The 25,160-nt window shown below is 42.1% G+C and overlaps 3 protein-coding genes across 5 annotated transcripts in view; 2 read left to right on the top strand and 1 right to left on the bottom strand.

The window, feature by feature from the left end:
- Positions 1-2,295: 2,295 nt before the first annotated feature.
- On the top strand, positions 2,296-5,731 carry srd5a2b (steroid-5-alpha-reductase, alpha polypeptide 2b). The gene is given in 10 exon segments (XM_049601050.1): positions 2,296-2,323; positions 2,698-2,835; positions 2,838-2,872; positions 2,874-3,030; positions 3,033-3,075; positions 4,788-4,951; positions 5,068-5,155; positions 5,384-5,472; positions 5,475-5,556; positions 5,665-5,731. Coding segments are annotated over 10 exon segments (891 nt in total).
- Positions 5,732-6,295: 564 nt separating this feature from the next.
- mkks (MKKS centrosomal shuttling protein) lies at positions 6,296-9,776 on the bottom strand. Its single transcript, XM_049600447.1, has 4 exons — positions 8,609-9,776; positions 8,245-8,426; positions 7,684-7,794; positions 6,296-7,580 (listed from the first exon to the last, which is right to left on the bottom strand). Exons 1-4 carry the CDS (start codon positions 9,591-9,593, stop codon positions 7,152-7,154), a joined length of 1,707 nt encoding a protein of 568 aa, XP_049456404.1. The 5' UTR covers positions 9,594-9,776; the 3' UTR covers positions 6,296-7,151.
- Positions 9,777-10,083: 307 nt separating this feature from the next.
- The window catches only part of LOC125903533 (SLX4 interacting protein), a 35,921-nt gene continuing 20,844 nt past the window's right edge, over positions 10,084-25,160 (top strand). The window contains exons 1-4 of one of the 3 annotated variants that reach the window (XM_049600508.1): positions 10,084-10,311; positions 10,983-11,038; positions 18,689-18,778; positions 19,117-19,243. In XM_049600508.1, coding sequence (XP_049456465.1) covers positions 11,012-11,038; positions 18,689-18,778; positions 19,117-19,243 — 244 coding nt within the window. In that variant the 5' untranslated portion in view covers positions 10,084-10,311; positions 10,983-11,011. The other 2 variants (XM_049600511.1, XM_049600509.1) reach the window with 2 other exon arrangements.

Genomic DNA, 25,160 nt, shown 5'->3' with positions numbered 1-25,160 from the left:
TGTCAGGTATGTCACCAGCAGAGGGAGCCAGGTCAAGTGGTGGGAGGATTACAGTAAAATGGACACAATGTGCCTTCATCTCAGACACTAAACACAGTATTGTATATTCTATATATATATATATGTATATATGCTCAGTTGCCAGTTTATTAGGTACACCTAGCTAAATCTAACGCAGCCTAATACAACATTTCCACATCTTTATGATTAAACTTAATGATCATTTTGGAGGATGTAATGGTGCTGTTCAACTGCACTGCAGTGTATAAAGAGGTTTCTATTATGTCTGTTATTTTACTTACACCAACTGTTATGGCTAGAGTGGACGAAATAATAGAAACAGCCAGTATAACACAATCCAATTCAATGGCAACACAAACTCCAAAATGATCAGAGGGTAAAGGTCCAGTGTGGCGTCTAGCGGTGAGGATTGCATATTGAAACCAGCTGAAACTTTTCATGGTTAGACTTCCTTCAGTGTTCATTTTCAGGAGGTTTCACTGCGAGCTGAATTATCCAGAGAGGTCTCCTCTTCTCCAAGACAAATGGACCTGGTGATTTAATTTGGTAGCAACATTGAATAAAGCAGTTTCATGTTACAAGTCGGTGTTTCCCCAATGCTGTTTGGTTCTGTTGAGACAGGCCGCTAGCCCAACACCTGCTAGTCTGCGCTCACCTTTTTATCCTGATAGTTTAAGATCCAGAACCTGTTAAGAGGGTTTTTACCATGAGCCAAGTCTCCTCCTCTCCAAAACAAAGGGACGTGGTGACTTAAACCAGTAAAAATGCTGACTAAAGCAGTTTCAGATAAGTAATATAAGTGTTTTTCCGACCCTCTCGTGCGGATGGCCCTGTCCAGAGCCAGTGTTTGATTTGTGTGTTCTGGGACACTGTAGAAACTTTCGGTGCATCATAGCCATCTCTGTAGACAAGGCTCTGCTTCCTATGTAGCTATAAGCGGCTCATTCTAAGGTATCAAAAATAATAATAATAATTTTTATTTATAATGCCCTTTTCATCAAAAGATCTCAAAGTGCTACAAGTTAAAAACAAGAAAGATAAAAAAAAAAAAGGAATGGAAGAGAATAAAAACAAGATGAGCAAAAACACAATTCTTATTTTCAGATGATTATACACTAAAAAAAAAAACCCACTAATTATATTTAATTTCTGCCAATATTCCCCTAAATCCCACACACTGGTTATTTAAATCAAAACCTCTTTAAAGGGACAGTTCACCCCCAAATTCTAGACATTTTTGGTGTGAGTTGGTGAGTGTTGGAGATATCAGTCGTAGAGATGTCTGCCTTCTCTCCGTTATCATGGAACTAGATGTCACTCAGCTTGTGGTGCTCAAAGCACCAAATACATAAATAAGTAAATAAATAAATTTGATAAAGGAAATCATGACCCGGTTACTCAAGATAATCCACAGTTGTGCGCTCTTTCATGTAAGAACTATTTTCTGTCTACCAAACTACACCTTAGAACCATATCGCTGCACAGAGGGAAGAAAGCATTGTCACCTTCAGGAAGTTAGGATGTATTGCAGGACTGCTGCATTATACTGCGTTAATTTTAGCAAGGTACTTATGTATACTGACATAAAACTGTCTTCGATGAGGTTACTCTGTAATTTTGACCTACTATATTTGCAGCATTTCTACCAATTCATCACTTTATTTGCTCTGACCACTGATGTCAAACTACCAACAGGATAATTGACTTAGTTAAGAAAATTGTGTTAACTACAACTGAAACAATAATTGCAAATGGCACAAGAAACATATCTAACAATGAGTCTGTTTAACAGAATATGTTGGTGACTTGATGGATATGTCAGACAGTATTTTTTAAGTTGTCATATTGTGCTTAATCACAGCTCACAAACACATGCTATCCTTCATTAATGCTCAGCTGCAGGTAAAATGTTTTCAACAAGTCATGAAGACAAGCTGGTAGTCGGATCAGGAAGAACAGGTTACTGCTCTGTGAAACTAGAGTAGCACAAATGGTTTTAGTCACTGTATTTAGACTAGGATCATTGGGCTCAACATCACGAATACATTACTGTCAATGTTGTACTCTAATTATCTCTTAAAAGTACGCTGGGTTCAAACCACAAGCAGAAGAATTTAAAAACGTGTTTGAATGCTGTACTAAACTCCCCTCTGCAGAATATGTAGTTCAGGCATGTCTGGTTATGATCCCTGAGACTACAGATAGACAGATTTACAGTAATTATGTAATCAGCATTTGTGACTGCGTCTTGACTTTGCCTCAGTCCATGTCTAAATGTGTCACTTATTCCACCCACTCACTGGTAACAAGAAGAACTGGAAAAGCTTCATTTAAAGTCAGTAGCTCACCCCGAATTTCCTGACACACTTTAAATACAAACAGAGCTACATCATTTGAGTTTGGGGCAGATGTTGCTGTGTGTGTCTGTAATCAGGATGGATGGGTCGGGGCAGGTTCAAGCAAGGGACTTTGGTTGATTCAGACCAAAACAGATTTCTAGCAGCTCACCTCAGACTGATTATAATGCTCCATGAAATTCTGTTCACTCCAATCGTAGCTTTGGAAAATTCAACATTCCAAACTTAGCGCACACACGACATACAAAGGTGGAGTCCTGACATCACCTCCAGCAATTTTGTACCCACTGTGAAAAAGGGCACACTGGCATTTTAACAGGCCTACACGCCTGTGTTTGCTTTGGGAGGAGTCAGACAGGCTGTTTACATCCATTTAACTTCATACACACACTTTAGATCAGTTACAAGAGGTAAGGATTTCTGCAATACTGCAAGATGCACTGCCATAGGGACTTAGCATTGGGATGATCCTGACTGGACTTTATCAGCTCCTTCCATCACAGGACAACACAGACCTGCTGTGGGCGCCACATGGGACACTCTCCTCCAGGTAAGATGGTCCCAGCCAGAGTAGCCTGGTTCTTCCAGGAGATGACAGCTTTCCTGATCCTTCTGCTTTAAATGCTCACTGTGCACAAACCTTTCAGCACAGGGGGTACCTGCTGCTCTGGACCTTTTGCATGCACTACTTCCAGAGGTAAAAGCAAAGACAGTAGCTGGGTTTTGGCCATTTAAATGTGTGTGTGAGGTAAAGAGTGAAGATGTACTTTGTGCTTTGTTAGTGTCTTTGGAGCTGTGTGTAAGACAGTACACCCCAATTCAAAAATACAAGTCACATTTTACTTTCAAATTAGAGTTGTCACACTGTTTTGATGAGCTTTATAGTTTTATTCTTATAGTGTTTCTCATATTTACTAATATATTTTGTCTCATATTTATTTAACCTGTTTAATATCAACATCAAATGTTAACTTAGTGTATGAATACTCAACAAGTTAAGAATTCATCATGGACCATGGATGAATGTAATTAAGTACATTTACTTAGCCTCTGTATTTAAGTACAATTTTGATACTTTGCTTAAGTATTTTAATCTTTTTGCTACTTTATACTTTCACTCCTCTACATTTTGGAAGCCAGTATTGTATTTTTACTCTACTACATTAATTTTAGAACACAAGTTTATCATTTGTTTAATTAGCTATTGCATTTTGTGAGGCACAATCTTATTTCTGGGAGGTGTTATTTCAAATACAGAAATGTTCACAATTCATCCATAATTATAATTCAATAATAGAATAGCCAATATAATATTCTGAAATGGGCCTTTCTACAGAATGAGCATTTTATTTTTTGTTCTTTGTGTATTTTGATGCTAGTTGTGTTTCTGTTGTTGTTTTTTGTGTTACTATTTTCACTTAAGTAAAAAATCTAAACACTTCTTCCACCACTGATCATGGATCTAGCTGCATTTATTACAATAATTTCTCTCCATATTGGTTTATTATACACAAAACATAAAACAAACAGAGTATATTTTTTATCCCTCCACACTGGTAATGGTGTGGGCCGATGGCATTATGTTTTTGGGATGTCTGTCCGTCCATCCATTGGTAATTTTCTTCAAATTTGACACAAACGTCCACCTGGACTTAAGAATGAACTGATTAGAATCTGGTGGTTGAAGGTCAAAGGTCACTGTGACCTCACAAAACATGTTTTCAGTCATAACGTAAGAATTCATGCACTAATTAGAACAAAATTTCACAATTTCTAAAAGGATAAAATGATGAAGTGGTTACAGTTTATATCCAAAAGGTCAAAGGTCAACTTCACTGCGACACCATAATGTTCTGTATAAAACACTTCTATGGCCATAACTCAGGAACTTAAGGGAGGACGTTTGGTCAAACACTGAATTGTTAAGTTAGTTAAACTTCCTGTTCTTAACGTACTGTAATGATGATTGTTACCCATCATTTTGTACTTGGCATAAAACAACAACAATGTGGTATCATTTTTCATCATCATGTTGCAATTGTGCCTATAGATACTACAGATGATGTGCAGCTTGTTTTCAGCCACTTGAGGTAAAAGCAAGTAGCCAAGTAAAAAAACAAAAAAAAACAAAACAGTTTTCAGATGAGACACTGAAAAATGATCTTTGGAAAGGTGAATTCCTGCTGTTATAATCAGAAGGCTAAAACACTGTGAGGTGAGGAACACATTGGTAACCTCCCATAAAGAAAGGAGCTTCATGGCACCTTTGCCTGCACTTAAAAGGCTAAATAATTTGTGCAGAATCTCTCCGCCTGGCTGTAAGACATGTTCTTATCCATGTATGTACCAGCATGGATAAAATGCAGTATTACCCCCTCCTCTTTCCACCTGCTGTACCTACTATGACACGACATTTGTCTATTCACCACTGACTGGAGGAAAACCGTCCACACTGGGTGTGATGATGGTAGAAGTTAAATTCTGCTCTCTAGATGGTTTCCTGCAGGGAGACTTCATGCTGCACTGTGCCCATTTTGATGATGGATGGTCAGCTGACTATCACTATAAAACTGGTAGGGGCAATATTTATAAGCCCTAATAAATTCTATTATCTTATATGCCTCATACATTGGTAACTTTAAAAATGACTGACTTTTTAAAAGTCAATAACATACAGATTTTCTTCCATGGTTGCTGCTGTTTCACACTGGAGTGGCTATCAGCAAACACAGTGACTGTATTCGATGCAACTTGAGGAAACCAGGGGAAGTGAATGTGTAAAAGTGTGTATAAAAAAGATCCCGTAGGTTTTATGATAATGTTTCTGATGAGAAACTAACTTGAAATAATGTCTGTCATTATTTTCATATATTAAATGAGTATTTTTTGAGAACATCATTACTTTGAAAATATCACTATCAGTATCATTATTTTGAGATACCAGCTCATTATTGCGAGAAACAGAGCTCACACTTGGAGACACCTCATCTGCTCTGTGCTTGTAGGGACCTGTGCTGTCCTTCCTGTCATGCAGGAGGTCTGTTTGAATAAGTGCCTGGTGCCAGCTACTTCAGCGACATAGTGGAGAGGTGTGGCTCGCCACCTGGTCCCTTCCTGCACACGCCTTTGCTGTGTTTAGCCTGGGTTTTATTGGATCAAGAACCTATCACCATCGCAGGTGCCTAATATGAAAAGTCAGGACACAGTATACTTGCATGTCAAGCTGGCTACATTAGCATATGCTATTTCTGAGTGACAGCTGTTATCTAATGCTCCTCTGCTACAGGTTTTAGCAAGAAAAATTCAAAGACTATCCAAAGTTAGGAAAGGCTTTGATTCCATACATATTCTGAGAGAAAGGAGCAGCAGGTTGTTATCTTGTAGAGCAGAAAATAATTGAACCAACGGCAGAAGAGAAGCACAGGACTCTACACTCCTATTGATGTATTTTTTTAAACAGAATTTGCACTAATTTTACTGCACATGAATCTGATTTGATTTTGCTTGAATTACTTTAAGCAAAATTTACTTAAATACAGCAAATAACACATCTCATTGCACTGAATGTAACTTGGCTCAGATTTCACATGTCCTGATCTGTCTGTCAACAAGTCAAAACATTATGAAGGGTGTTACATATTACAGTGGAACTCGATTGCCTGAGGTTGGTCTTTGCAGTTTCGTAGCTATCAGGTAGCCAGTTTATCTAACCGATCAGCAGGTTTAGACTTGTAAAATTTACAACATTATATAATAAACAGCAGGTTGGAAATTACCACCAGCTACTTGCCAATAGTTTTTTTTTTGTGCTATATTGGCTAAAGGAATCTGTGGCAACCTTGCAGCACCTCCTAGTGCTGACCAGAGGCTATTGCAGCAGAACATGCTGGTTTGTGATCATTAGGTTTGATAAATTGTTCCCTTTTCATTCCCTAAATGTGTACACTCTTTCAAATATCATTTAAATGTCTAGTGTGTAGTTTTTACAAGCATATTGCAGTGAGGCTGCAGATTGCAACCAACTGAAAACTCTCCTGTGCGCCAAGTGTGTAGAACTACAGTGGATGACACAAAAACACAAATGGCCCTATTTAGAGCCAGTATTTTATTTGTCCGTTCTTGGCTACTGTAGACACAACATCAGGGACACTGTGGAAGAGGACCCGCTCCGTATGTAGATATAAACGGCTCATTTTAAGGTAATGAAAACAAAATGATTCGTAGTTTCAGGTGATTATACACTAATGGAAACATGGTTATGAATATTATATCCATTTCTGCCATAATATCCCCCTAAATCCTACACACTGGACCTTTAAGGTCAGTTGTAAGGTTCAAGTGTTGGATGGAAGAGGTGGTGAGACAGCTGGTGAATATGAAATGTTTGGAGATAAAACTGTTTCCTGACAAACACCATAAGTAGAGGATATTTGTGAGATGAGAGCAAGGCTGGTAAATTATGGTCAGAATTCACAAAGTAACTAACAATCACTATAGTATTCAGTATTTGTTGGTAACATTACTGAAGCAAAGTACTGATTGTACTTTGAATGTAAATAAGGTTCCAGGATGCAAAAAGGTGTTAAAATAGAACTTGTTTATAAAAAATAAAGTGCTAGGAGAGACTCCCCCAGAACCCCTAACAGTCTGGGCTGCTCCCATGCAAAGCAAGTTGGGTGTCCCTGATCTAGCGTCTAAACTGTTTACTACTTTTTATCCCTCATTTTGGTTATCACAAACCACAGTTTCTCACTGGATACAATGCCTACTGTGCTAGTTCATATCTTGAATTACATATTGCACATCCAGTGCAAGATTAGCAGTTTCTACAGCCACTTGCAATGCATTGAGTTTAGCTGTGAAGGAGTCGAGCACACGTGGCTGCGCAGTAGTGAGTCCAGACAGAGGTGCAGGTGAGAACTGTGGGTATGTAGTGTTTAAATAAGTCCACTTCTGATTTGGGCGACTTTCTATCAATCCACAGCCACAAAAGCCCAAACTATCCTTTGTGTGTTCCGTCATGACATCTGCAGGGTGAGTCCAGTGGTGAGCATGAGTCAGATCCATTAAAGAATTCCCACTGTCGTGCTCCAGTGCCGTGGCCACAGACTCCAAAGAGCGGCAGAATCCCTCCACGCCACGAAGGTACTCGGTCTGTGAGCACCCAAGTGCTGATGCTGCATCTGTGACTTCGTTCATGCTCTAACATGTAAATACAGCATAATTAAGACATGTTGTAATGAGACCGCAGTGAAGATATGGGACTGTGACTGTGACTGGTTTAAGACTTAATATTGGATCTCACCTTGTGTCTGACATAAGTTGCTAAGTGGGTCTCAGTGCACCCACCTCCAAGTAAGGCAGATGGCTCCCTCAGGGTGAGCCTCAACACGTGCTCTGTCTTCTGGCACACAACCTTTAACAGACGCATATTAACACATCAGTTCATCTGTCACACTTGCCTCCCATAAAGACAAATTCCAAACTGATCACTGTGTAAAAGCAGTTTTTATGTGTTTTAAAATATGTTCCTGCGATGGCAACTGATGGATGCTTTTAACAAAAGTGCTGTAGAAGAACTGAATCACTCCCACTGGCCGTGTTAGTGAAACACTATACACCAATTCAGCTTTATGGGGCAGTATATTGTCCATCATATTTCTGCTTAGTATGTAGTGAAGAATGTGAATCTTAGTGGGAGGGAGATCCATCTGATTCGGAGTGAATCTGTGATTAACAGGCACACAGTTTGCCCTTTTTATTCTACTGGTGACCAAAATAGTGTCACATCCATCTAGATGATGTCTCTCTCTCTTAAACTCCAGAAGCCAACAGTGCAGTCCCCAAACTCCTCACTGTATCTTACCTTCAACTCACTTAACATGGTCTCGTTCCTGTGGCAGAGGATCATCGTGCAGATTGCCGAATTCTCAGGTGGGTGGAAATGCAGCATTGCCTTGGATCCAAACTCCCTAATACTGAGATCCCTCACCATCCCATAGGCCTTGGCTGGGATTGTGGTGTGTAATGTGGCTACAGGTTGAGCACCTATCAGTGAAAGTGGACAGAAGTTAAAGCGGACCTCACACAGTGCAAAGACACTACGTTTTATACACGCGTTTCTGTAATTCAGTATGAAGTCTTTGGAAACTTCGATTAATCGAGAAAACAATCAACAGGTTATTAACAGTGAAAATAAATGTTAACTGCAGCCCAGATTTCAGGACTACCTGTCAGCTGACTCAGTGGCTCCATGAGATTGATTCCCAGTCTCTCTATCACTGTGATACCGCGACTCCTCAGGTATTGCTGCAGGACTGGGTGTATGACCTTCTGGCATACAAAGAGCTTTATCTCATCTTTAACTACCTGTTTGCCCACCTCCAGGAGCTGATCCAGGATCTGTGAGTCTGTGTCTACAACTGGGTGCACCTCAATCATCCCATCACCAAGTTCAGAAAGATCTCCAGCAAGAGATGCACTGAACAACACCATGCGCAGTGGATTTGAGTGCAGGTTCTCTGCCTTGTTGAGGCAAAATACATCAGGCATGTCTACCAGTAAACCTGGAAACACTGCAGAGTTCAACACAGGAAGACCTTCAACAGAGATGGTCACTATTTTGCCAAGACTGACTATACCTGGGCTGTTACAAGGAACAGTCAGCAAAAAAGCTTGCACCGCCAACCTGCTGATGTGAAATGCCTCTGGCTCTGTTAGCACACATGCTGGTTTGCTGGAAATAACACTGCGAGCTAATGTGATCAAGCTCTGGCTGCTGCAGAAGTCGAGCTTCACTTTGCAGCCACAGTCTTCCTGTTGCAGGTAACTGATGCACAGACCCAGCAGGTGCTTGTTCACTCTGATAGCCACATTTCTTCTGACACCAGACTGCTTTGCTTGCTCAATTAGAGACAAACAAAGAATGGCAGCAAACAAACCACAGTCACTAAAACGTGAAACGTGGTTGATAATGGAGGTTTTTATCAGATTGATAAAAGGCTGTGAGGAGGAAATGGCTGAAAGGAGAACTGAGGACGTTGAGGTGGTTACAACGTGCCCTCCAATGTTGTTATGAACTTGTTTGAGTCTACCTGTCGGACCAAAACAAGACCTCAGAAGCTGCTTCAGCAAATTAAGCTTGTTACAGATGTCGGTGTTGTCCAGTGGTAGATCCGTACAAACAGATGGGGATTTCTTGACGTGTCGAGACATCACTTAGGCAGCAAGTTTCACCCCAAAACCATTGTCAACAGTCAGACAGAGGTCGTTTGACATAAAACAGTGAGTTTGCTTTTTGAGTGGCGACGGTACGACGAGACGTTAACGACTAAGGTGTCATTTTAGACTTTCAGTTGAGCGAAATTTGATAGAAAACGCTTCTTTGCGGCTTCCTTGTTAATCTCCTCTGCTTGTTACGACTCGGCTAGTGAGACTTATTGCATTGCCTGACGAAAATTAAACAAATTTGGATACATTCTTTATGTAGCACACTTGAACAGATCAAATTATTTTTGACTTTACATGATAGTGGCTATCGTATGATAAAAAAAATTTATTCAATACTATATGACGACACATATTTTCGTGATTAATACAGGCATTTCCAATATGCAACTCGTTTCCATCGCAACGCTCGGAGCGTTGGGTCCTATGGGGTCCTAATCGAAAAATAGTCGCGTTCTCATGCCAGTTTTTAGAAATGTCTTCTTTTACGACAGATAACCGACTTAAAACTCCATAACTCCACTTCCACGCTTTATAACAGAGGTGGACACTCGTTTAGCTACCTTTTTCATTTTGTTCGCGGTATCTTTGTGCCCAAATTCATCCGCTGAAAGCTCCGACTCATACTGGCTCTGCAGCTGCTGGACTACAAACTAAACATGACGTCATCTTCTACAGCCTCGTCGTTCATTCAAAACTGTTGGCGGTATGAAAGTTTTAATGTACATTTTAATGTACTTACATGTTGTTTTATCAACCAAATTTGCTTTTTACACGTTTGTAGCGTCATTAATGAGTCATTTGACAATACAGGCTTAACGTAAGGGTCATTGTGTCGTTTCTTAACAATTAACTTTCGTCTTTTGAGCCCAGATGTTAGATCAGTTGAACTGACAACAACACATCGTTACTGTCTATACACCCTTACGTTTGACTAGCTAAACTCTGATTAATGTTATTCTAAGGCTAACAGGCGCCAGCTTTAAATTAGCTATGTTTAAAGAGGCCACGTTAATGCAGTCAAAGTTGGTCTACAGAACATGGTCATATTAGAGTGAATATGGTCAATATAACGCTAACTAACGAGTGTTAACGTCAGCCAAAAATAGTTTCACCATCAGAACAGTAACATTACAGTTTGTTGTGTTTGGCAGATCCTTATAAATATCTGTAAGTAACTGAACACTGTTTAACTATTAACAAACCTACCAAGTTGTCTCTTCAAGTGACAAATACCATGGCGAGGAGTCCCATAAACACATCATCACTGTTTATATGATGTTCTTTTCTTAGGGGGTTATAAACTAAGCTTGCCAGTCTTACATGTTGTGTTGTTTTTAGGCTGCTGTGTAATCCATGGCTATACATTTGTTTCAGGTGAAACTAACTGACTGCTGATCACTGCAATGGCTCCTCAAAAATTTGTCATAAAGGTAAGCAAAAATTAAATATACAGCAAACACACCCTTGTAGAGTAGTGCTGTATTTAAGTAATATCCCATATATTACAGTGTTGTATTAGATAACACTGTGGTACTTTAAAATGTTGAACGTTTATGTGGAACAGCTGTTAAACACTTGGGCTTTACATTAGTTTTGTGAGCCTATCATTTGGATAAAGATGAGAATGAACATGCATACAGGAAATTGCTTGTAAAAGCTAAAAAGTATATATTAAAAAACAAGTTTTGTATGGCTTTTAAGTTTAGGTTGACTTCCTCAGCAAATTTCATCCAACGCTGTACCCTTGTTACCTTGTAAAAATTGGTACTAAGTTAAAGTTTATAACCTATTTATTGATTTTTTTTTTTTTTGTGTGTGTGTCCAGTTTGGTATGAACACATTTAACAAAGAAAGATGGTTTAATCACAAAAAACTACTGATGACCAAAAGACAAATTATCTAAGCACATGTTCATCATGTTCTTTAGCATCTTGTCAACATATGTCGTATGTTGGACTTTTCCATTTCTCAGCAAAGGAGTTTTTTGGTGCTTTTGTGTGATCACAAAGCCTCATAATGACTTAAAAGAAAATGTTTTCCCACATTAAATGCACACAAGATACTTAAGAATAATTTGGATCTGCATTTGATTAAAGCTTCCCAGCTTGTATTGCCAGGGTTCATGATAAACAACTATTTGTGTGTTACTGCCAAACAGTAAAACTGTTACAGACAGTACTTCCGGCAAGTGGCTTTAGTTATTATGGCCTATGTTAAGCCACTGAAAAGCTGTTGTGCAGTAGGGGAAAATATGTAATACAAGAATGCTTGCTTCTCTAACATTTACAGTAGTGTGTTCTGTTGCAGCGTCTCTCCTGTGTTGGCTTTATTGATTGGTTTGTCCTCCTGAGTAGCAAATTCTTTGGCCACTAGAGGGAAGTACAGATACATGTTTCAACTGTCTCGCCTCCACATTCTGATGTTGTTATTCATCCCTTAGATCACGTTAGTCAGAATTTCTGGTCACCTCTTGCAAATCTCAGCTGACTGCCTCCCTGAGAGCCTTTTGTTACCGGACACAGCCACACAGAGCAGAGGAAACTCATTCTATTAAAAAGCCAAGCTGTTCATCCTCAGTCTGATGCTCTGTCAGGAATAATGCACATCAGATGTTTTTGTTAAGTGCAGGAAAAGCCGCTGGTCTCTCTTTTGTTGATGTTTCATTTATTGAGAGTTTTGGATGAGGGCTGCAGACATTTGCGCTGATCTCTCACATCCTCCGTAATGCCATGTGTGCCTAGTTGACCAGATATTGCATTCACTCCCTTTATTTGTTTCATATGCATGCCTGTATACAGGCTACCCCCCCACCCCCCTCAGCTGGTTGTGGGAGAGTAAAACCCTGGAGGTTCACGGAGGGTTCCTTCCCACTGGGCACATAATGATACTGTTGTGTTACACTGCCTGAGAAAATGCACGCAGCCTCTACCATGCTTAACCAACTAACCACACAGAAGTACGTTAGAAGGGATCAGTCCAAACAATAGCATTCAAGGCGCTACCCTGGGCTCCTCTTTTGCAAAACAAACACCACTATCATTATGTTTTTTAATAAATGAATTAACTTCTCAGAATATTTAAGAACAAAAATCAGCACAGAGACATTGTTTTCATAAAGGCTTGCTGCCAGCCTACACGGAGAGCAAGGATTACAAGGGCAATTATAAGTAATGTTCTTGGATTCACCATGCCACGTTTAGTAGGTTGTTCAGCAGAGTGTTTTATGATTCTTTCACATAAAATGTTTTCAAAGCAGCTCCCTCCCTGGTCTGTGGAACAGCAGGAGGTGCTGGTATGCTCCTTCTTAAATAGGCTTAGACTATATAGTGACCTGCCACTTCTCAGACCTCCCGAAAAGGGCCTTCAGGCTGAAACACTGATCCACTGAAGCGCTTGCTGTCTGCCAGGACATTACCGCTGCAGAGCCCTGCAATCTGCCTTCTATTAGCAATATGCACTGCTGACTTTTTAACCATCTAATGCAGTAGGCTGAGACAGAGACCAAAGTGTTTTTAACAATAAAAAGATTGAGGTATCACAGAGCAGTTTAATGTCAGAGGTTTATGTGCTGTTTAGTGTTGTTGTCACTCTGTAGATGAGCTCATATCGGACCACACATCCTGCCTCTGTACAAAATCATTGCAGTCTGATTAGAAACATTTTGACACTTTCCAACTTGGGGGGATCTTTCACAAGAGAAGGTGACAAGAATAAAAAAGCCCTCTTTCATCTCAGCTCTGCCCTACATTGCCGTACAGAATTCACATTTCCTAATGAGGCCAAACACTTCTCAGCCTGCTATTTCTCTCCATCTACCAATTTCTCAAGGATGTGTCTGCCTGAGTTTTGTTTGCTGAGTGTTACCTGGAGATATTCTTGTCTGTTCTTGCTGCTGGAATTCCTCTCCTGGGTTGTGTCTCTTTTTATCATCAAATAAAGAGGACTCAGGTGTGCTAACATTCACCTGAATGAAGAGAGCTTTGCACACAAAAACACTTCCATGCACTATCTGTAAATAACATTCGCCTCAGTAATAATCAAGTCTCAAGCTTCACTGCTCAGTATCTGGCAGTTTGAAAAATTGGGAAAGAGAATTGTCTTTTTTTTTTTTTTTTTTTTTTTTTTTAGAAGGGGAAACCCAGGTGACTCACAGCACAGAGAAAGAGCTGGGAATGAGGCAAATAAAGCCTGAGAGCAAGGTTGTCACACCCACAGATCTAAAGAGCTCCCCTGGGTTCTTTGCAGACTTGGAGAAAGACAGAGAGAGAGAGAGTCAGAAAAAAAGAGAGAGACAAAGGGAGAGTGGGAGAGATGCAAGTTTTATTGAGTGAGACCGCATCTGCTGCCCCTTCTCTCCCAATGTAAACATCTGCGGCTGGTTAGTGTTAGCCTCTGAGCTAAGTGCAGTCCGAGAAGGTCTGGTTCTTATACGGCGCGATAGCAATGGCAAAGGGCAGCGAGGTGGGGAGGCGGGTGAAGCTGCTTGTAGAGATTGGGCGCCGTGCCCAACTTGGAGCAGCACAGGCAGGAGGATGGAGAGCCAGGTCTGGGAGAGAGATAAGGGAAGGTAGAGAGTGTTTTTGGAACTGAGAGTGATATAGACCAGAGCTCTGATGACCAGAAAGGGAAAGGAGCTGGCGGTTGGGTTTAAGTCAGGATTTGTTTATTTACTGACAGAAAATATGAAGGAATTTTCTCATGTTGTGCTGCGGACTGTGGGCACCTATAGTCCCAAAGGTTTCTAAAATTTTTGTCTTTGTTAACCCCCGTTTCCCCCCTGCAGGTCATGGTTATCAGATTGGCAGTGGGGAGAATTAGGATAGAGAAGTTGAGCTTAGCCCGCAGGAAGACTCAGTCCTATTCATCCACTGTGTGACAGCACACAAAAGATGGCACAATAAAGGATTTGGTATTAAGTAGCGCTCCTTGCCGCCTCTCATTCAGCCTTCAGCCTCTGTTCATAACTCTAAAAAGCCTGTGCAAGACAGGGAACAAAGCAGTGCTGGCCCACTTTAGTATGTATGAAAAGAGTAACTTCCTCTAGAATTTGGCCCTTTATCAAAACCTTTCTTTCCAACAACAGCGACAGTTGCACAGAGTATTGCCTTAAATGTGTCAAAGCAAAATACACAAAACAGGAGAGCTCATGAATTTTTTAAATAAATATGAGGTTTGTGAAATCCTTTCGAATCCTGTAGATGTAGAGACGGTGTTACAGAGAAAGGCATATGTGGTGTTTGCTGAGAAAAAAGAGTATTTCGCAGTTGTTTATCGTGCTGTTTTTTTTTTGTTTGTTTGTTTTGTTTCACTCTTTCAGTGAGTATACTGGATTTTTTAGGCTCTTTCAAATTGCTGTGCTTAAGAAAGACAAGGTTGTTGTGGTCTGTACTATACTGCAAAGTACTAGGCTGCTTGCAGAGATCTCACTAAAATGGGGCCGTCGCTGGGGTCATAGTTCATGGCAGAGTTCAGCTTAGAGATCCGCTGGTCACTCTTTGTGCCGGGAGTTGACAAATTTAGACCACATGATGCGCTAGTCGGAGCCTTTGTGTAAAATTAGACTGCTGCTTTTTTGTCTTATCTCTTACAAGAGGTGTGGATTCCAGTCTCATGACTTGGGCTTGAGTCAGACTCGAGCCACAAATTTGAGGACTTTAGAGTTGAAAAAATAAGGGACTTGCAACTCGTCTTGGACTTAAACGCCAGTGACTTCACTTGGACTCAAGCCTTTTGACTTGAAATTACTTGATGCCTTCCCCCAAGCCCAAAAATTAAAAAGTATGTCCATTGAATCAATTTATCTACCTTCATTTCCTGAATCAAGTAACGTAACCTTATTCATTCCCAGCAAGTCGACTCTTAATTCCCCAGATGTTTGAACCAATCTGACAGCATCCAATCAAGTTGCAGGAGAGAACTAACATTACATTACTGAGCACCAGTTGTAACAAACGATAATAAATAATTTTGTTTGAGTACAAAAACTGACGTAGACGGAGCAACTTACAACTTGGTTCAACATTTAAAGTTGCACGAAGAATAGTGAGTTGATGCTGATAATAAAATAGTCAGCAAGCTAATGCTTAGCTAACATTAGCTTAACAGCTAAGTGACTTTTTAACAATATTGTTTTTACAAATCAATAAACGTTTTAAAAAGCATTCATGATTTTGTAAATTTAATATATTATTCTGTTGTTATAATGGCATTACTTTGGGTGAAGAGTGTATAATGACTTGTTTCCAGCTTGAAACTCAAAGTTGAGCACTTGTGACGTGACTTGTGACGTGACTTGTGAATTGTATGTCCTGACTTGGGACTTAAAAACAACGACTGTGTCCTACCTCTGACTGCCACACTGCAGCCTGAAAGATTGACACTTTATTTGGAAATTTCTGCCTCCTCCAAATGGCCAGTTTTGCTGAGCAAATGAATTTTTTCTTATTAGTGTGATTGCATTACTTTGCTTTCCTGACAAAATCCCCCATTTCCGAGAAACCCAGGGAATCACATGCTGTTTTTGTGTAAGGGGCAGACCAATGTTTATCATTAATGTCCAGTTCCCAGTTGAGTCTTGTCTGCTGCTCTAATGTGATAAAAGGAAGTTAGTCTAAGGCTTGCTAGATGTCTGGCTTTCAGCCCAAAACACAGACTCAATCAGAAGCTCAGAAACCACTTTAGGGGGATTCACCCTGCTGTGTCTCCTTAAGGACCGCTCTCTTTACACTGCTCTCTTCATTCCAGGATATTGATCAAATTAACCTTATGTTGCTCTTTAGAGCTCGCATTAGCTTGTGTAATTTTGAGCCATGTACCCTCCAAGATTGATCTTGTGGTCCCTATCAGGATGTACACGCGAGCAGGGGACAGAAAATTAGAAACACCTCCCATTATAAAGCAGTCCAGTGCCGCAGCACCATTCATTATGATCTAGAAAGATCCACAAACTTCACAGGATTTATTGCAGGGCCATTATTCCCCAACTCATGCATAGTGGTTCCTATATTCATCCATAAAGACATTCTTTGGTTTCAAAAGTCAGGATACCAAAACCCATCCAGCGTGTGTCAAGTCCAACCCCAATAAACCACTGCGGGGCTCATCCACCGGTCGGCCCCTGTGTTTTGATTGACAAGGTCGGACCCTCTGTTACTAGGCTTTCCCACACACTGGTAATTGTGGAGGCAGTCAGCTGAGGCCACCAGTCATCCGTGGACCGCTATGAGACAAAGGGCAGAGGATGGAGAGAATAGTGATCTGTAGGGACGAGCTGATTTCTGACAGGCTACATGCATACATTTTATACATGAGGAACTTGCACATAAGGGGGGCTCTGTTCTGGTCCGTGGCATTCTTGTCTTAGTGAAAGCATGTTTTTGTATGACAACTTCTGTTGATTTTTTTTTTTTGCACAGAGACTATTCTGTATTTAACAGTTGTTTTTGTGGTTATCACATCTTGATGTTTTAAACTCTGTTTTGTTCTTGCATACTTCAGGATGTGGAGTGATGAGTCAGAGCACCGTGGCTTAATGCATTGCCTAAGAGACTTAGAATAACGTTAATTGCCCATTAGTCTTTGTAACACTGATGCAGAGACATACTTAAGTACATATTGGCACGCATTAGGGCTTTAGGACTTGACATATCCTGCAGAAGAACAGTGCCAGCCATGACTGACATTGACAGACATATTCACTGATCAGTCATATGGGGGCGCCCTCTCCTCTAGTTGATCTGCAAGTAGAGGAAACCAGCTTCACTTTAACTATTATTGAAAAAAAGACAATGAGAAAGGAAAATGCTCTCATCGGGGGAAAAGAAAAATGTTTGTCAGCTTGATTTTCCTCAGAGCAAGTATTTAGCCATTTATTGTCTCTTCAATAAAACTTTCATAATCTCCTTCTTTGACAAAGGAGCTAACTTGACTCTGTTCAAACAAGAGGAGGAGGCAACTGGAGAGAGTTGGGAAGTGTAGGCTTGTGTCTAGAATTAGGACACTAAGTAGTGGGGGCCGTCCCCTACACACCCTGTTAATTCTTTCTCTCGCGTCATCCTGAGAGCGAGGCGTAGGAACATCCCTCAAGTCGGGTTGTAGAGTTTAGTCATTCTGTCTGCAATACGTCGACCCAGGGGAAGAGCCTGGCCCAAAACAAAGCTTTTAGTGTGCATAAGTATTCCCTGTTACAAAATGAATAACCTCTTCTGTTTGTCCACACTCTTTTCCAGATCTACGCTGCGAGTCTGAAATCTGTGTCTGGTTTTGTCTTTATACGACTTTGTTTTTGCTACCCCATTCAGCTCAGTGCTTTTCGCTGCATTATCACTGTGGGTTTTTAGGGCAGTACTTGTTGCTCCTCTGTGTCATGTTGTGGGTGGTCTCAGTCCATCCATTACTTCCTTGTCCAGGGAGAGGCGAAGTTCACACGAGACCCACATCCATTTGCTCTCTGCAAGCGGGCAGCTTTTGCACTCATGTGTAAACCATAATCAGGCTAGCCTGAGAAAGATGTAACAGCAACTTAACCAGCCGCGGCATTTCTGGCCTCCCTGTCCCTTGTAGCTTATTGTCATTGACACGGTGACGTAGTGCTTTAGGAATCCACTCTGCAGCCCTCTACTCAGCTTTCTACAGCACTCAATAGTTGTAGTGCAGGAACATGCAGAGTGCTTTAGGGTTGATCTGTGGAGTTTTATCCACCACTTTGATACAAAGTAGGATAATCCTACTTTATGTGGTACATCTTTAGACTTTTTTGTGCAGCCTGTTGTGACCTGAGGCAGTGACTGTATTGCTAAAGCTTATAGAACAAGAAAATACTTTTTACGCTGAGACAGGGGAAATATGAGGAGACAGACAGGGCCATACTTTTTTTTTGTCAAGAGATTGGTTAAGAGATGGCTAGACAGACGAAAAGGAGGGAGGGGACTGCAGTGAGAGGCCTGGGGTGATGTTTGAGGATGCAGGGGGTCGTTGTGGTTTGTCTCGCTGTCAATCACCCACACTCTGATTTCCTTTGTTGTCTGTGAGCTCAATGCCCCTCAGCAACCTGTGGCTGTCCTTCCTCTTTTGTGTTACAGTGTGGGAACTTTGCTGTGCTGGTGGATCTTCACGTTCTGCCCCTGGGCGGCCGAGAGGACGCCAGCTGGTTTACTACGGACCACATCGAGGTACTGACGCAGGGAGAAGGGCGTGTGTGTGAATAAAGTGTGCGAGTGAATATATGGCTTCTGTTTTGCTGGGGGCCCTTTCAAAAGTTAGCAGCAGCGTGGAATCTAAAATGACTTTGAGCCCTTGGTCTGTTCTTTTTCAGGGTTTTCATTGTAACAAAATTGGCCTCATGTCTCCACCTAGCCACTTGTGGAGTTACCTACCTTTTACTTAAGACTTCTACTGTCCAGCTGTCTGCCTGTGTTCATCATTAATCTTAACTTGTAGAGTCAAAGCACAGCCTTTGCTCTCTTTCAGCAACATGTTGCTGTGCTAACATATCTGAATACTGTTTTAGGAGGTTACAGCCCTGGTTCGAGATGCTGTGGACCAGAGGGTTAAGCAGTACACAGAGTCCTTGCACAACAGAAGACAGCCCAAACAGAAGAAGGAGCTGGCACCTGCCTCAGCCTTTTTTGTGAAAGGTGACACATCTTGTTACCACCATTACACTGCCCTAGAGCCATATAGTCCAGTATTTATTGATTTATTGCTTTACGATCAATTATTGTGTGTAACATTGCTGCTTCATGTGTTTACGTGGAGCATTAGCTTAAATTGTTTTTTGGTAATGAGTGCACATTCCATTTATTCTGTTCTGATTTCATCGTTACTCATTCCACTGGAATGCAGTCATCTGTGTTCCCTTTCCATGTCTTAGGTGTGTCTATCATCAGCTCTTGAATAAGTAAAATGGTTTACCTTGGCTACGAGCTCAAAACCATTATTTATTCACTTGGACCTCAGTGCAGAGATATGACTGTGTGCATGGAGGTGGGCCACTGAGCACTGAGGAGGACGGGAGTTACAAAATAGTCTGAGAAGTATTTCATGGCTACCTTTTTGAGGAGAGTGTGGGAGGAAAGACAACAGAACTAGTTGGGACATGGTGGCTCTCTACGCCCAGGGTGTGACCTAGAGGCAAGAGCTGATAGGAGTTTTCATATTGTGTTGCTCTGTTTAACTTGGCACAAAATGTAGGTCCATTAAATTGGCTAATGTTTGTTGCACTCCTGTTGAATGTGGCGCTGGCACACCTGTGTTTAGCTGGACTTGTAGGTAACAGGATGACAACAAAACATGTTGCTCCGTCACACATACACATACAACCACATACACAGAGAGAAAAATCAATAAAGTATGCTCTGATGTGAATAGGCCCAATTCAATGCATCCCTATTTATCCAATGCGAGTACATTCCCCCAGCCACCCGCACACATGCCTTTGAAGCACTGTAAGCCTAGCTTCAGAGGAACCCCCAGCTGCGTGCAGTAAGGCAGACAGGTTTGTCACAGGTAGCAGTTAAGGGCAGTTAAACTGGGCTCACTCAGCAGGGCAGGACTGACTGTGAGAGTGGGATTACAGGGCAGTTGGCTCCATAAAGTTTCTCCTGTGGCTGCAGCTCTGCCTCTCACGCTACTCCCCATCCACTTTAGTCCTCTCATCCACCGAACCTCTGCATTCACATGTGCATTTGTTTCCATACACCGATGCATGTGTACACGTACAACTTTTGGCATTATCTTGATAAAGAAACAGACACAGTGGATGCATGCATGTGTGTTACAGGCGCTGATACACGTCAGAACCAGTGAGAATCAAAAGGAGCGACAGTGTGTTGGAGAGATATATCCTCCCCCTGGGCTAGGTGTGAACAGGCTGACAGTGTACAGTTACTGAAAAGCCTGTCTCATATTCCCCATGACAGACTGAGGAGAGACAGACATCTCTAATGATGGAGATCACAGACTGGGGCTCCACACACAGACACACACACTTGTGCACACACTCGCTCCACTGTGTGAACATGGGGACTATCAGTATTTCAGCAGTGAAATATGCATGTAAAAATGATTAAGCTCCTTGCAGCTTTGCCAAAGAGAATGTAACCAGTGGAACATGACTCCATACCATACTGGAGAATTTTCCCCACTCGGAACATGAAAAGGCATTGCGCCTCAAACAGGCCCACACAGTTCATGTGCTCTAGTCCTATTAAAGGTCTTAAGTGAGTGTAATCACATTCTTGGTCTTTTCATTGTCCCATGTGAGGGAGGCGGCAGAGCAGTAAAGGTGGAGACTGTGACTGTGAGAAGTAAGCAGGCAGGCAGGAGCCATAAAAAGGGAAGGACAGACTATAGGCTTAGGGAGGGAAGCCCAGCAAACCTCAGGGCGGGTATTAAGTATTGGGGTCGTCTATTCTGCAAGCAGGTCAAACGCTAACATGCTAATCCTCACAGGACTTTCTGACTGACCATAGCAGGGAGTGGAAGCTGATTTTCTGCATGTATCTGTTTCAGCAGAAGACCTTTTTGCATCTGTGTGTAGCATTATGTTATTTGAGAGCAGAGTTAAGCTGGATATCCTGGAGTGGGACATGTGTATGCGCTGAAACACGTGCACATGCATGTTGTTGCATATAGTGAAAGGTGTCAGGCGGGGTGGTACTGATGTCTGGGCCAAGAATAGGCGGATGGAGTGTGGTGCTATGTGTGGGACGGTGTGGGAGGGGGATCGCGGGTCTTGTATGAGGCGGTGTTTGAGCTGGTGCCAGTGTGAAATCACAGGGGCTTCCGCCAACAGACAGCATTAAGAACAGCGTAACAGCCTCAGCTGTTGGCACTTCAAATGAGCCATCAACAGCTTTTAGCATTCCAAAGCCCTTCAGTGCAAGTGTTTGTATCTGAGCTATCTCTATGGGTTATTGTATTTACCTATGTATGCTGTGTTTGGTGCATATGTGTGCGCATAGCACCCAGTGAACATGTCAGAGAGGGGTTTATCCCATGTCTTCTGCCAACATAAATCCAAGCCATTTCTTCGTATCTCAGCTGCAGAGGCCAATTTCCAACTGTCAAACCCAGCCCCCCCCCACCCCCGCATTTTTTTTTTTTTTTTTTACCCAGGCTACTTGAGACTTCATGATTAGCTCATAGTGATGTGATTTATTTATGTTTTTAGAGAGATGAACAGAGGGAACTTTTCCCACCAAACATCTTGGCTCTGGACAAGCAGAATGGACATGCTAGACCTTAGAAGCCCAGGGAAGGGGAGCTTGGGAGAGGCCTGTTGCATTCTCCCTGGTAGACCGTGTTGAACACACCCACATTTTTCAGAGTAATTACAGATTGAAAATGAGTGGATAATAGGTTCACTGAGCTTTGAAGAATACATTTTTGTCATTTGATATGATATTCAATTAAGGAAGCTTGTGGTTATATGCTATGACAGCAAGAGTGTCACTTTTTTTCATGAGGATGCCACTGCTACAGATGCTACAAGCCTAGAAAGAAAACCTTTTCACATTCAGACATGGCCGTCTTGGACAACACAGCATGCTGTACAGATGCCCAAGCGATTGTTTGCCAGACATTACTGATATACTTCTACTTTTTGCATTAGATTAGATTTTGTTTACTTTTAACGACTGATTGCGTGCTATCTTGATTTTCATTTGCTCTTGGACTAGTATTGTTTTACCTCAAGGGTATATTGATTTTGTAGTCCATTATGGTGTATATATTTATGTGTATGTGTAGAGTGTAAATTGAGAAGCTCTGTTTTACACGGATTTAGTTAACATACCGTTTCAAACTGCCAAAGTACATTACCAGATGTCTAACGTCTACTATTAGAATTGATACAGGCACATTGATCTCTCCATGTGAGGCACAGCTCCGGTATAGTTTATCCTGGTGCTTGAGAGGCTTCCTACCAGTCAGAGGAGTTAGAGGAGCCCTGGCAAAGTGGTACCTAGAGTTCATTTTAGCCCATGGCAGAGCTGGTTCCTTCTTCCTCTCCCTGCACAGGTGCCAGGGCTTAGGGGGAGGGAACACCTGCCAGCCTGTTTCCCCATGGCCACGGCAGGCTGGAGAGGCATTTTCCCAGGCTCCCCAGATGAATGGTCACTAATAGCCGTGGGAGAGGGCTTTGCGAGTGCTGCACAGTGTACCACTGACTCCTCTTGGCAGCCCTATGAAGAGGGCTTAAGGCAGCCTGGCCACGGTCATTGCGGGAAAAAGCACAAGTGTTGCTGGATAGCTTTACTGTTGGAGAATGTGTTTACGAATGACCATCTCCCTCCCAATGAAGAATGCGGAGGATGTGTAGAGACTAAAAGGGCGATGGTTAAATTTTGCACTGCCCTGTCATAGATTTAGCTTTGTTTGGCTTCTCTGGCTCTTTGAAGGCCCACAACTCCAGTCTCAAGCAGTTTATCACATTTGGAAAAGCTATTCAGTCACAATGTGAGTGAGACTTTCTGTGTACAAAATGGAAAAACACACTTATGTGTGTTGGATGTCCATTTTGCCATTCTTTCAGCCTCCCGCTGTCACAGTTCACAGCACTTTTCTATAGACAAAGATGTACGTCTGGAGTGACAACCTGTATTAACCCACCTTGTTTCTCCGCAGTGCTACCATAGCTATTAATATTTATGTGAGTGGCTGTTGTGTGGGGACTGGTCTGTAAATAGAGAGGCATCCCTGTGGCAGAGTTACCTGCCCTGCTCTGTGTTACTGGGCGTGAGGCAGGCTTGGATTAAGTCTAGAGGGAAACGGAGACCTGTGACTGGAACAAAGGAATTCCAAGGCCCAGGCTGGAAATGGATCCTGATCAGAGTAGCCACTCCAGCCAGCCTGCCCCTCTCCCCGCTCGCCCTCCCTACCCTGGCCCCTGCTGGGCAACCCCCTTTCCCCTGGTGCTTTGTGGTGTTGCTGTGGCTCTTTAAATCCTTCCTGTAAGCCCCTGGCCTTACTCAGCAGCAACACATAGGACAGTCTGACTCCAATGTCAACTCCCCCTTCCTATTATTGCACACTACACACACACTTTGGTTCTTTTTCCTTTGTCCTTTGCGTTTTTACACACATTTATCCACTCTCTCCTCGTGTTGTCTCTTCATGTTTTCTCACTTTCTCTCCTTCTCCGTCTCCGCAGGGTCAGCTGCAGTCTCTTAGGACACAACCGCAATCCCCGCCATAGCTGTCACACCACACTCTTTTCCCATATAATTAGGGCCTGAGCCTGAGCCTGAGCACGGATCACATTCATGTGACTGTTCCCATTCACCACAATCTGGTCTGGGAGATGGCACACACTCTCTTGAACTCTGTGCTAAGTGTTCAGCATGACCAGAATGCCTTGTTTTAGGAATTACTGCAACATTTCAGTGGATGTCTTCTCTCTCTGCTCTTTGCTTCACTTTGAGAGAAACTGGTCTGTGTCATGTGCTCATGTGAGCTCTGTGGTTTTTCCTGTGGACAGATGTCATTGTAGTGCTGTGTGCCAAAGTTGCCTTGTGTTGTCAGGAAATGCCAGCCCAGGATGGCCTAAACAAAAGCAACACAATTTAATTGCAGACATTAATGCTTTCCAGGCCCTTCATTACGTCATTTAAATAAGATTTAAATCATGTAAGATCAAATTTTGAACTATAGTAAATTTGACACAAAATGTTCTTTATTGCATGGCCTTACCCGCCTGTTATCATCAGTCACTGGTAGCAAAACCTAGATAGAATTGCCATGTGTGCCATGGTTCATCTATTTGGATTTATAAACACTGGCTAGCAGATTTGCAAAGGGGCCCAGCAGGCAGAGACAGCCTGCTTCCAATGAGACCTTGATCTGAGTTTTAAAAGGCCAGCACAGTGCATAACTCAAGTCCACAAACTGCTCTGCACAACATTAATCCAAAGGACCTTAATGCAAAATAAGCAGTTTGCATCCTCCTCCTTCTGAATGCTCTTTAATATAAACAGTGGCAGCACTTTGAGAGATTTGTGGCCTCTTGGGCTAATTAAGATATAATGATGATTAAATATGACATTTTGTATTGTGACTGCATTTCTCTCATCAGATTACGTTTCTGAGAAATAGATTTCTTTCCCTCGATAATTGCTCTGTGCTTCAAAATGCTCCCCACCACTTTAGTCACATGCTGCATTATGGGTTGGCCTGAGCTACCATGCTGCGGCGTATTTTGTAACTGCGATGAAGGGGTCACCCAAATGTTAAATTGAACACTCATGTGCAAATATTGTTTCAGGTGGACGTTGTGCAGGATGATAAGGCACAGTGCTCCGCTACGGCCGTAGTTACACACAGAGAGTGATGTCCTTCCAGGAAAGCCCCCACTTACATATGGGTAACTTCCTCATGCGCTCTCATCCTTCACCACTCCACCCCTCTCTCTCTCGCTCTAAGCCCCAACTCTCCACCCACACTTGAGGACAGAGGGAGGGGGTCCACATCAAAGCAGAGATGTCAAAAGAGCAGGATTCGCAGGCACTGATGTCTGACTGTCCTGCTGATTCAACTCCTGTTCATAAAGGGGTT

Source organism: Epinephelus fuscoguttatus, linkage group LG16, assembly GCF_011397635.1.
Source record: "Epinephelus fuscoguttatus linkage group LG16, E.fuscoguttatus.final_Chr_v1".
Taxonomy (NCBI): Eukaryota; Metazoa; Chordata; class Actinopteri; order Perciformes; family Serranidae; genus Epinephelus; species Epinephelus fuscoguttatus.
Note: the sequence above shows the minus strand (reverse complement) of the source record. Positions and strands in the feature narration are given on the sequence as shown.